We start from the raw sequence: 13,482 nt of genomic DNA, 5'->3' as shown, positions 1-13,482 counted from the left end.
TACCGAGCACCTGCAGGAAATTATAATCTATTCATAAATCATCTAGAAGCTCTTTTGGGTTATTTAACAGGAAGAAACAAAGAAATTTTGGTTGCTGGTGACTTTAATACAGACTTTCTAATGCAATCTTCCAGTAAACATTTACTGCAGTTAGTAATGTTGTCTTTCAGTCTAACTCACAGTGTAAACTTTCCAACTAGGATCACTAAATCCTCAAGGACAGCCATCGATAACATTTTTATAGACAAATCAAAGGAACAAAATCATATCATAAAACCTGTTATAAATGTACTATCAGATCATGACAGGCAGCTCCTTGTTTTAGATGTAAATTCTATGCAGATTATCAAGAGTGCTAAATATGAGTATAGGAGAGTGGTCAATCAACCAAAAATTGAGCATTTTAGAAAACTGCTTAAAGATATGAACTGGAAAGATGTTTATAGTGCTCATGACATGAATGAAAAATATAACACATTCATGAACAATGTCAGTACCATGTCTGAAAACTGTTTTCCTCTAAAAGTTACCCATATTAAACAGAAGCCATAGATTACACAAGGAATAAAGATTTCCTGTAAGACAAAAAGGAAAATGTATCTGTCGACCAAGAATAGCTCCAATGCTGATGATTTAGCTAAATACAAGGAATACTGTAAAATATTAAAAAAAGTAATTCAGACATCTAAACAAATGCAATACGAGAAGAAGATAGCAATGTCAAGGAACAAAATGAAAACAGTGTGGGATATAGTGAAAGAGGAGACAGGTAGAACCAGAAAGGAACAGGAGCAAATAGCACTAAGGGTAGATGACACATTAGTAACCGATGAGCATAGTGTGGTAAATCTGTTTAACAAGTACTTTATATCCGTTACTGATAGAATGGGATTGTCAGGAACAGTAAATAATGCCCTTGAATATCTGAAACTAGCCTTTACAAATAGCTTCAAGTACATGAATATGTCACTCACTTTACCAATAGAAATAACTTCCATAATAAAATCTTTAAAAACAAAGAAGTCTAGTGGTTATGATGAAATATCAACAAAGTTAATTAAGGCATGTTCTTGTGAGTTAACTACAATTCTAAGTTACTTGTGCAACCAGTCAATTATAACTGGGACATTTCCTGACTGGCTAAAATATGCAGGCCGATTTCACTTTTGCCAGCACTCTCAAAAATTTTAGAAAAAGTAAGGTACAGGCAGCTTCTCAACCATCTGACCACAAATAACATATTATCAAGAACACAGTTTGGATTTCTGAACGGTTCTGATATCGAGAAGGCTATTTACACCTACAGTGAAAATGTACTTAATTCATTAAATAACAAGTTAGAAACAGGAGGTATTTTCTGAGGTATTTTCTGTGATTTGTCAAAGGCATTCGACTGTGTGAACCACAACATCCTTTTAAATAAATTAGAATTCTATGGAGTCACGGACAATGCTGCAAAATCGTTCAAGTCATACCTCGCTAACAGGAAACAAAGGGTGTCAGTGCAAGGGACTAGTGAATTAAATCATCAGTCATCATCAGAATGAGAAGAAATTACACGTGGTGTCCTACAAGGATTTATCTTAGGGTCATTGATTTTTCTTGTGTACGAGGGCAGTTCAATAAGTAATGCAACACATTTTTTTTCTCGGCCAATTTTGGTTGAAAAACCGGAAATATCTTGTGGAATATTTTCAAACATTCCTGCTTCGTCTCGTATAGTTTCATTGACTTCCGACAGGTGGCAGCGCTGTACGGAGCTGTTAAAATGGCGTCTGTAACGGATGTGCGCTACAAACAACGGGCAGTAATCGAGTTTCTTTTGGCGGAAAACCAGGGCATCTCAGACATTCATAGGCGCTTGCAGAATGTCTACGGTGATCTGGCAGTGGACAAAAGCACGGTGAGTCGTTGGGCAAAGCGTGTGTCATCATCGCCGCATGGTCAAGCAAGACTGTCTGATCTCCCGCGTGCGGGCCGGTCGTGCACAGCTGTGACTCCTGCAATGGCTGAGCGTGCGTACACACTCGTTCGAGATGATCGACGGATCACCATGAAACAACTCAGTGCTCAACTTGACATCTCTGTTGGTAGCGCTGTCACAATTGTTCACCAGTTGGGATATTCAAAGGTTTGTTCCCGCTGGGTCCCTCGTTGTCTAACCGAACACCATAAAGAGCAAAGGAGAACCATCTGTGCGGAATTGCTTGCTCGACATGAGGCTGAGGGTGACAATTTCTTGTCAAAGATTGTTACAGGCGATGAAACATGGGTTCATCACTTCGAACCTGAAACAAAACGGCAATCAATGGAGTGGCGCCACACCCACTCCCCTACCAAGAAAAAGTTTAAAGCCATACCCTCAGCCGGTAAAGTCATGGTTACAGTCTTCTGGGACGCTGAAGGGGTTATTCTGTTCGATGTCCTTCCCCATGGTCAAACGATCAACTCTGAAGTGTATTGTGCTACTCTTCAGAAATTGAAGAAACGACTTCAGCGTGTTCGTAGGCACAAAAATCAGAACGAACTTCTCCTTCTTCATGACAACGCAAGACCTCACACAAGTCTTCGCACCCGAGAGGAGCTCACAAAACTTTAGTGGACTGTTCTTCCTCATGCACCCTACAGCCCCGATCTCGCACCGTCGGATTTCCATATGTTTGGCCCAATGAAGGACGCAATCCGTGGGAGGCACTACGCGGATGATGAAGAAGTTATTGATGCAGTACGACGTTGGCTCCGACATCGACCAGTGGAATGGTACCGTGCAGGCATACAGGCCCTCATTTCAAGGTGGCGTAAGGCCGTAGCATTGAATGGAGATTACGTTGAAAAATAGTGTTGTGTAGCTAAAAGATTGGGGAATAACCTGGTGTATTTCAATGCTGAATAAAACAACCCCTGTTTCAGAAAAAAAATGTGTTGCATTACTTATTGAACTGCCCTCGTACATTAATGATCTCTCATCAGTTACACTGCCAGAAGCCGAGTTCGTTTTGTTTGCAGATGACACAAGTATTGCAATAAATAGTACGTCGAGTGTAGTTCTAGAAAGATCAGCTAATGATATTTTGATGGATGTTAATAAATGGTTTAAAGCCAACTCACTGACATTAAACTTCGAAAAGATTTACTCTATGCAATTCAGAACCTGTAAGAGGTTTCCACCCAGCATCATAAAGTATGAAGAAGAGCAGATAGAAGAGGTTGACAGTCTTAAATTCCTGGGTTTGCAACTTGATAATAAATTCAGTTGGGAGGAGCACACCACAGAACTGCAGAAGCGCCTTAACAAATCTGTATTTGCAATTCGAGTGTTAGCAGACATAGGCGACATAAAAATGAAGAAGCTTGCATACTTTGCCTACTTTCATTCCATAATGTCATATGGTATAATATTTTGGGGTAACTCTTAAAGTCAAACAAAAGTTTTCAGAGTCCAAAAGCATGTAATACGTATTATTTGTGGAGTAAATTCACGGACGTCCTGTAGAAACCTCTTCAATGAACTGGGTATACCAACTACTGCCTCTCAGTATATTTACTCCTTAATGAAATTTGTCCTAAATAATATATCTCGTTTTCCAACAAACAGCTCAGTTCATATATACAATACCAAGAACAAAAATGATCTGCACAAGGACTTAAAAGCACTTGCTTTAGTTCAAAAAGGGGTCCACTACTCAGGAACACTCATCTTCAATAATTTGCCAACAAACATAAAAAATTTAGTTACAAATAAAGATCAGTTTGAAAGGAGCCTGAAAGAATTACTAGTGGCCAACTCCTTCTACTCGATTGACGATTTTTTTAATAGAAACAAATGATGTATTGTATATATTCATACTATTAGTATTGTTATCTCAGCTTAAAAAAATTGACATGTTCCACATCCACGAGGATCTCCTCAGCATGGATCTATGGAACGAAAAAAATAATCTAATCTAATCTAATCAGGCACAACCCAGACATACCAACTCTTCCTCAGAGATGTTGGCAATGGGGCCGCAAGGGGGATAGTCGATACTACACCTGAGCCAGTGGCGTCAGACAGAACAGTCTACTAATTCAATGGCACCACGGCTCACAGGGGATGGCAGTATGTATCAAAAGAAGACAAAAATGTCTGATGATCATGGGTCCTACAAGGCATACGTTCTGACATATGACATATGAACATGTGTTCATAAGAGGTGCTCTTGTGATGTCATACGTGGCAGTCCATTACTTGTCTTACTACAGATAACTACCCGATAATTAACTTTAATTACAATCCCTGTCATGGAATACTGCGAGATAGAAAGGCATCACGAACATGTGGCTGCGGATTAAAGCAGCACTGTTGCATATCAGGGTCAACAGCGTGATGGGAAACTGCCGTCCAGTATTGACATTTCTTGAATGTATTGTGTTAGAACTGGCTCAAGATTATTGAAGAATTTTGAGTTTTTGAGTACAGTTATTTCACTAAGTTGATCTCTTCCAATTCAAGACATGTCAATGTAAATAATTGACTAGAACCAAGAATATCGATACAAAACCTCGATAATCGATACAGACACATGCTACAGTCCGCCATATTGTGTTGTGTGTATAAAATCGAAGCAATTTGTGCAGTGGCAATCAGTGACAAAATGTAATGTGCAATAGTGTAATGTCAATCAACAGCTCCGCCATTACACCAGTGATGCAAGTGAAGCAGCAAGAAGATGAAATTGTAAGTGATCAGCTGTCATATAAAAGCCTTGCACACTATTTTCGTAACACATAACTGATGCAAATCTATCCGCATCGGATACAGGCTGTGATATACATATTCAACAACAAAGAAGAAAACCAGCAGAAGACATCACTGATTTCGATTTCTAGATGTACACTGCCCCCCTCCTTTCCCCCAAGTGCTACACCAGCATCTACAGTGAAAACAATGGACAAAGTGTTCTAGATCAATCTAGTTTAAGACTGTAACATTTCTCTATGTATTATAAACGCTTGAAGAGAAACAGAACATGTTCGAAACGCGTTGTATTATGTTAGATTAAGCATAAGATAAAAAGTGTCTGGTAGCAGAAACATGAAATAAATAATTATCCCACACAGTCACGGTTCGCAAACATAGCCACTATGGCTGAAAATAATTATCACTCAAGATTTATTGTTGAAAAAGTGCTTAAGGAGTACATGAAATGATTACTTTTACAGATCGACAGCACAAGTGGTTTTGAGGTACCAGATATCGAACCAAGCTGAAATACAGATATTAGTACGTGGTGTAGCCTCCACGGGCGGCCATGCACGTGTTGACTCTGGCATCTCGTCGGTCGTACAGATGACGAATACTGTCCTGGAATACGTTATGCTATGCGTGCTTCACCTGTTCATGTAGTTCTGTAAGACCCGTTGGTTGAAGACTCGCACGAGTCACTTAGTCACTTGTCGTCGCATCAAATACCACATGTGCTCGGTTCGAGACAAGTCCAGAGATCTTGATGGTCAGGGAATTTTCCGCATGTCTTGCAGACCATGTTGAGTTTCAGAAGCATTATACTGTTCGAACAACACATCACCTTCCTGAAACTTCCTGGCGGATTAAAACTGTGTCCCGGACCGAGACTCGAACTCGGGACCTTTGCATTCCGCGGCCAAGTGCTCTACCAACTGAGCTACCCAAGCACGACGCACGCCCCGCCCTCACAGCTTTACTTCTGCCAGTATCTCGTCTCCTACCTTCCAAACTTTACAGAAGCTCTCCTGCGAACCCTGCAGAACTATCACTCCTGAAAGAAAAGATATTACGGAGACATGGCTTAGCCACTGCCTGGGGGATGTTTCCAGAATGAGATTTTCACTCTGCAGCGGAGTGTGCGCTGATATGAAACTTCCTGGTGGAAGATCCCGAGTTCGAGTCTCGGTCCGGTACACAGTTTTAATCCGCCAGGAAGTTTCATATCAGCGCACACTCTGCTGCAGAGTGAAAACCTCATTCTGGAAACATCACCTTCCTGTTGCAAAAACGTCAAAAAGACTGGTCTAACAACATTCTGCACCTACTGAGAGCGGATTAGCGTACCCTACAGAAACTCCACGAAGACGAACGGGAGTTGTAGCTTATCGCACTCCAGATCATAAGTCGTGGGTGGGGCCAGTGCGTCTTGAACGAATGCACTTCATGCGACAGCACTATCCAGTTCTACGTCGTATAAGCATCACTTGCATGGAGGCAGAATCTGCGTTCATCACTGAAAAACACGGCGAACCATTCCATCTTTCAAGTGATCCTCCGACGGCACCAGTCGAACCGTGCACTTCGGTGCTTGGGCGTCAGTGGCAGACGGGCTAGAGTTGTGCGTGCCCATAGTTCCACTGCTAATAACTGGTTCGCAGCAGTTCGTGTTGACACGCCTGGGCTCACAAGTCCTCTTACCTGTGCTATGGTACCTGTGCGATCTGTAAATGCTGCCCTTACAATACGACCATCTTGGTGGGTGTGTGTGCTAGTGGACGTCCAGAATCCCATCTACAGGTGTGAGAATGTTCACGTAACCACAGATAACAGCATCGTTGCACAATTGAAGCAGCACATCCAGCGTGTGTGGCATTTCTCCGAACGGACCATCCCGCCACTTGGAAGACTAAAATTTGACCTTTCAAACTCGCTAGGCTGTAGGAGGCACGAGTGGATCACCGTAGCACAACTGCCTCCTTATTTTAAGCGTTTGCACTACACCGAGCCTTCTGGCTGCGAGATTTCCCTATTAAAGAGTAGACACTGGTTATGTTGTGGTAGATATGCCACTGCGCTGTCTCTTGGCGGGCGACGTTGGAATATACAAGGTGTACAACTTTGCTTCCGCCGTTTGCCGATAGGTGGCGACAACGGCAAGTAGCGGTCGAAAGAAACAGATCGCATCTTAATTTAACATGTCAGTTTACGAGCCTAATTCTCGTCATTTGCTGCAGTGTTACTGTTTTGCTTCAATATGAAGAAAACAGCGGCTGAGTCTCATCGAATGCTACCAAGTATGTATGGTAAGGACGCTATTGGTAAAAGAACGTGTCGTGAGTGGTTTCCACGCTTGAAGAACGCTGATTTTAACGTCGTAGACCAGCATAGTGGTGGAAGACAGAATGTTTTCAAAGATGCAGTATTGGGGACATTGCTGAGTGAAGGCTTGCGTCAAACTCAAGAATTGGTACGATTGTTGGGAGTGACACAGCAGGCCATTTGGAAACGCTTCAAGGCTATGGGCATGATTCAGAAAGAAGAAACGTGGGTCCCGTGTGAGCTGCAACCTAGAGACGTTAAACGGCGTTTGTGTGTTTGTGTACAGTTGCTTCAGAGGCAATAACGGAAGGGATTTCTGCATCGTATTGTGACAGGAGACTAAAAATGGGTTAATACGATAACCCTAAACGCAAAAAATCATGGGGATATCCCGGCCGTGCTTCCGCGTCGACGGCTAAACCGAATATTCACGGCTCCAAGATCGTGCTCTGAATTTGGTGGGACCAGCTCGGCGTCGTGTACTGTGAGGTTTCAAAACCAAGTGAAACAATCGCAGGTGATCGTTATCGAACACAATTAATGCGTTTGATCAGAGCAGTAAAAGACAAACGACCGCAGTTCAGCGAGAGACAAGATAAGTGATTTTGCAGCATGACAACGCTCGACCCCACGTTGCAAAAGAGGTCATAACGTACTTGGAGACGTTAAAATGGGAAGTCCTACCCCACCCGCCATATTCTCCAGTCATTTCTCCCTCTGACTATCACCTGTTTAGATCAATCGCGCGTTGCCTGTCTGACCAACACTTGCGATCTCATGAAGAAGTCATAAATTGGGTCGATTCGTGGATCGCTTCAAAATATGAACAATTTTTTCGACGCGGGATTCGCACACTGCCCGAAAGATGGGAGAAATTAGTGCCCAGCGTTGGAAAATACATTGAATGATACATGAGTAACCAATTTGTTTCATTAAAGCCTCAAATGTTGGGAAAAAGGCGGCGGAAGCAAAGTTGTGCTGTGTGTGTTTGTGTGTAATAATTGGTTGTATTATAATATTTTACTTATGCCTAAGCAATAAGATCACAAACGCTATTCTTCAAATATCATGTACGTTTGTTTTGTTATACACTCCTGGAAATGGAAAAAAGAACACATTGACACCGGTGTGTCAGACCCACCATACTTGCTCCGGACACTGCGAGAAGGCTGTACAAGCAATGATCACACGCACGGCACAGCGGACACACCAGGAACCGCGGTGTTGGCCGTCGAATGGCGCTAGCTGCGCAGCATTTGTACACCGCCGCCGTCAGTGTCAGCCAGTTTGCCGTGGCATACGGAGCTCCATCGCAGTCTTTAACACTGGTAGCATGCCGCGACAGCGTGGACGTGAACCGTATGTGCAGTTGACGGACTTTGAGCGAGGGCGTATAGTGGGCATGCGGGAGGCCGGGTGGACGTACCGCCGAATTGCTCAACACGTGGGGCGTGAGGTCTCCACAGTACATCGATGTTGTCGCCAAGGAATAAATATATTGGGAAGCAGTAGTTAGTATCCCTAGTTCCCTAAACAGGCTTCTGCAGGATGTTCTTGAGTTCACACCACATATAATTCTTACTGCACGTTTTTGTACCCGGAAAACTTTAGCTTGGCTTGATGAATTACCCCAAAAAATAATCCCATATGACATTATGGAATGAAAGTAAGCATAGTATGCCAGCTTTTTCATTTTTATATCCCCTATGTCTGACAAAATTCGCATTGCAAACAGAGATTTGTTAAGACGCTTCAGCAGGTCTGTGGTGTGCTCCTCCCAGTTGAATTTATTATCAAGCTGTAATCCCAAGAATTTAACACTGTCCACTTCTTCTATCTTCTTGTCATCGTATGTTAGACATATACTCTTGGGACACCCCTTACAAGTTCTGAACTGCATGTAGTATGTTTTTTCAAAGTTTAGTGACAAAGAACTGGCTAGGAACCAGTGATTAATGTCCACAATTTTCCTTCAGGGCAATCCTCGTAGTAATGAGGTGCGACGGTCAACTAAGGTTACTCTCCATTCGGCACAAAAAAAGCATAGACTCGTCCAGTGATCAGGATGAAAATGGGCTTACGCGCTGGAGCTGCGGTAATATTACAATCCTGGAAATTGAAATAAGAACACCGTGAATTCATTGTCCCAGGAAGGGGAAACTTTATTGACAGATTCCTGGGGTCAGATACATCACATGATCACACTGACAGAACCACAGGCACGTAGACACAGGCAACAGAGCATGCACAATATCGGCACTAGTACAGTGTATATCCACCTTTCGCAGCAATGCAGGCTGCTATTCTCCCATGGAGACGATCGTAGAGATGCTGGATGTAGTCCTGTGGAACGGCTTGCCATGCCATTTCCACCTGGCGCCTCAGTTGGACCAGCGTTCGTGCTGGACGTGCAGACCGCGTGAGACGACGCTTCATCCAGTCCCAAACATGCTCAATGGGGGACAGATCCGGAGATCTTGCTGGCCAGGGTAGTTGACTTACACCTTCTAGAGCACGTTGGGTGGCACGGGATACATGCGGACGTGCATTGTCCTGTTGGAACAGCAAGTTCCCTTGCCGGTCTAGGAATGGTAGAACGATGGGTTCGATGACGGTTTGGATGTACCGTGCACTATTCAGTGTCCCCTTGACGATCACCAGTGGTGTACGGCCAGTGTAGGAGATCGCTCCCCACACCATGATGCCGGGTGTTGGCCCTGTGTGCCTCGGTCGTATGCAGTCCTGATTGTGGCGCTCACCTGCACGGCGCCAAACACGCATACGACCATCATTGGCACCAAGGCAGAAGCGACTCTCATCGCTGAAGACGACACGTCTCCATTCGTCCCTCCATTCACGCCTGTCGCGACACCACTGGAGGCGGGCTGCACGATGTTGGGGCGTGAGCGGAAGACGGCCTAACGGTGTACGGGATCGTAGCCCAGCTTCATGGAGACGGTTGCGAATGGTCCTCGCCGATACCCCAGGAGCAATAGTGTCCCTAATTTGCTGGGAAGTGGCGGTGCGGTCCCCTACGGCACTGCGTAGGATCCTACGGTCTTGGCGTGCATCCGTGCGTCGCTGCGGTCCGGTCCCAGGTCGACGGGCACGTGCACCTTCCGCCGACCACTGGCGACAACATCGATGTACTGTGGAGACCTCACGCCCCACGTGTCGAGCAATTCGGCGGTACGTCCACCCGGCCTCCCGCATGCCAACTATACGCCCTCGCTCAAAGTCCGTCAACTGCACATACGGCTCACGTCCACGCTGTCGCGGCATGCTACCAGTGTTAAAGACTGCGATGGAGCTCCGTATGCCACGGCAAACTGGCTGACACTGACGGCGGCGGTGCACAAATGCTGCGCAGCTAGCGCCATTCGACGGCCAACACCGCGGTTCCTGGTGTGCCCGCTGTGCCGTGCGTGTGATCATTGCTTGTACAGCCCTCTCGCAGTGTCCGGAGCAAGTATGGTGGGTCTGACACACCGGTGTCAATGTGTTCTTTTTTCCAATTCCAGGAGTGTATTTTGCTCTGGTAATCTGGACTCGTTAGCTACGTATATTGGAGGTTATGCAGCTTGTGGACGTATCTTTCTTTAGCCCTCTTGTTTTATGCCGCCCTCGGTCTCTTTTGCGAGGCTGCTGACGCCACGTTTCGGTGCGGCTTCGTTGCAGACGGTGGAGATCAGCCGGCGCTACACGGCGCTGCACGCACAGTACGCGGACGCCATCCTGGCCGCCATGCGGCGCGCAGTCAGCGAGGGGGCGCCGGTGAACCCCCCTGTCTGGTGGGTCGACCCCGCCGACACCGTCGCGCAGGCCATCGACTCAGGTAACGACTCGTCCAGCGCGCTCGCTGGTCCTGTCCTACAAGGGCGATCTCACCGACTACCCTTCTTCGATTTTCTTCATACTTACAGCATTTTAGCTGAATTTCCTAAGTTAGTACAACGCAATGAAAAGAATTCGGCTTTGAAGATTAGAATATTGCCGAGCTCTGTTAACACTAAACATTTTTAATTTATCATCACAGTTGCTCGTAGCTAAGTGCGCAGCTTAAAAGACTAGTAATATCGCTAGTAGCAACACTTCAAGATCCGAATAAATGCATATCTGGGCGACTCTGCTAGTTCAGCTAGTTAAAAATTGAAATATGATTCAATATTTGTTAATAATTACTATTTATTTAATAATTACTATTTATTTCACAAGGTGACCGGTTTCGACCACTGCTGTGGTCATCTTCAGACCATTGAGTAGGAACCTCTTTCCGTTGGAGAATCACTACTAGTAGTGTACTGAAGATGACCACAGCAGTGGTCGAAACCGGTCACCTTGTTAAACAAATCGTGATCAAGACTGTTTTTAATAGTAATTATTTACAAGACATTGATCACTGCTGTTCCCGTAATGCATTCAAAAGTAATTCAATATTTGTTAATTAACACTTCCATTTCATAATTGTTATATCTTCCTTTCCACGCTGTGTGGTTCTTTAGTGAGTACAGGAGCGAGGAACAGATGTAGTTCATGAACAGAAAATTTAGAATTTTATATGACTCTGTGCGAGAACGGTGATCTTATTGTGATAAAATTATTTAAAAGCAGTCTAGATCGCAACCGATGTTAACTTCTGACCGATTTCGGCCTTCTATTTATGGGCCATCATCAGAGATTGCACTGTAATAACCAAAGTGACAGTGCAATATTACATAGAGAAGTCACTTTTGTAAAAGTATTTTCTAGAGCGATGTGTCGTTACCCATGTGGATGACGACGATGGTAGAGATAGCGCACTCCAGAGCTCAAGGCATCGCCATCAGCCAATGGGTAACGATTTAATATCATTTGATTCTTCATACTTAATTGTTTATATTTTAAATTTAACTGATCAAGAATCGAATTATGGCACATAGTGTATGTTACAGCCCGTCTCATAAAAAGCATGACAGTCTAGTGTAATTCGTTAACTGAGGTCCAATGCGTCGCCTGGATGAAATAATTAGCACTATAAGATCGTTAGTTCTATAGCTACTGCCATTTATTCATAATGAAACCAAATGTATGGCGTATTAGTACGAAAATTATACATATTGACTCATTTCTATAAGCAGTCAGTAACTTAAAGTTTTCAAAAAACACTAGGAAGATCTAAATACATCGTTGTATACGTGTTTCACCTATTGGTGCCTGTAATAACGTATTAAGACACCGTTTCCATCGAGACATCCAGGTTGATATGTCTGTCAGCTGTCAAAGTTATTTAGAATAAACTTTTACAACACTGACTTCTCTCTGTAATACAGCACTGTTACTTTGGTTATTACAGTGCAGTCTCTGATGATGGCCCGTAATTAAAAGCCCGAAATCGACGAGAAGTTAACATCGGCTGCGATCTAGACGACTTTTAAATAAAGAAAATTTAGATGTCATTTTATTCTACATCTAGTATCAAATGGTAAAAATAATACACAACTTTGTTGCGGTATTACTTGCGTCAGTTGCTAACAGTAGATTTGAATGTAGAAATATATACAGATACCAAAGGTTTATAAATCTGTCACTCTTCAACACAATGTCTCTTCAGAAGACGTCGTGCCCTGGCCACTATGAAAGTCTGTAAATGTTATTCAGCTGGCACAAAATGGGCTCAGTGCATGAATGTTCGAAATTAAGTACACCCGCCTCTGGAGCTCCCGAGAGGGGATATATATATATATATATATATATATATATATATATATATATATATATATATATATATATATATATAAAGACGACGAATAAGGAATTTAATATATATATATATATATATATATATATATATATATATATTAAATTCCTTATTCATCTTTCTAATATACATATGCAACCCACCACCATACAAGATTAGTTGCTCCTAGGATGTTACAATGTCATTATTGTTAGCAACTAACTACAGGTAATACAAGTGACCTACAGTACAGTTTAACAATGGGCAATTTCTATTCTATTGGTACTCTACTTAGTTCTAATGGCTACTCATGACCAAAACCCTTTACTGCCTGCAGCGTCACAGGTGCGTCAGTGATTGTATAAACCTACTGTGCACCCTTGCTCGCTGAGCTAACCCCGATAGGCGTGACTTTGACACTAGGCAGGCCAAGGATGACTTGAATTGCTGCATGTGATGTTTGCATCTCATTGGCAGCAGAGTAATCCTTCGTGGCAGCGACCTCGTGCCGCGGCGGCGACTGTATAAAACACGGCGGTGTAATTGGAGGCGCGCGTGTTTGAAAGTGCGGTCGACAGGATGGCGGCCGAAACCACAATAATGAGTATACAATTACAATGAAATGAACACCCTTAGCTGCTTACAGGCGTTAACATACGTCAACGGGGACAGATGAAAATGTTTGCCCCGACCGGGACTTCAACCCGGGATCTCCTTCTTA

General features: G+C 43.6%; 1 protein-coding gene across 1 annotated transcript in view; it reads left to right on the top strand.

Moving 5' to 3' along the window:
* The window catches only part of LOC126095396 (myogenesis-regulating glycosidase-like), a 39,038-nt gene that overhangs the window by 14,561 nt on the left and 10,995 nt on the right, over positions 1 to 13,482 (top strand). Inside the window, exon 3 of the mRNA XM_049910197.1 lies at positions 10,724 to 10,880. Within this exon, the coding sequence (XP_049766154.1) occupies positions 10,724 to 10,880 (157 nt within the window). The remainder of the gene's footprint in view (positions 1 to 10,723; positions 10,881 to 13,482) is intronic.

This window comes from Schistocerca cancellata, chromosome 8 (assembly GCF_023864275.1).
Source record: "Schistocerca cancellata isolate TAMUIC-IGC-003103 chromosome 8, iqSchCanc2.1, whole genome shotgun sequence".
Classification (NCBI taxonomy): Eukaryota; Metazoa; Arthropoda; class Insecta; order Orthoptera; family Acrididae; genus Schistocerca; species Schistocerca cancellata.
Note: the sequence above shows the minus strand (reverse complement) of the source record. Positions and strands in the feature narration are given on the sequence as shown.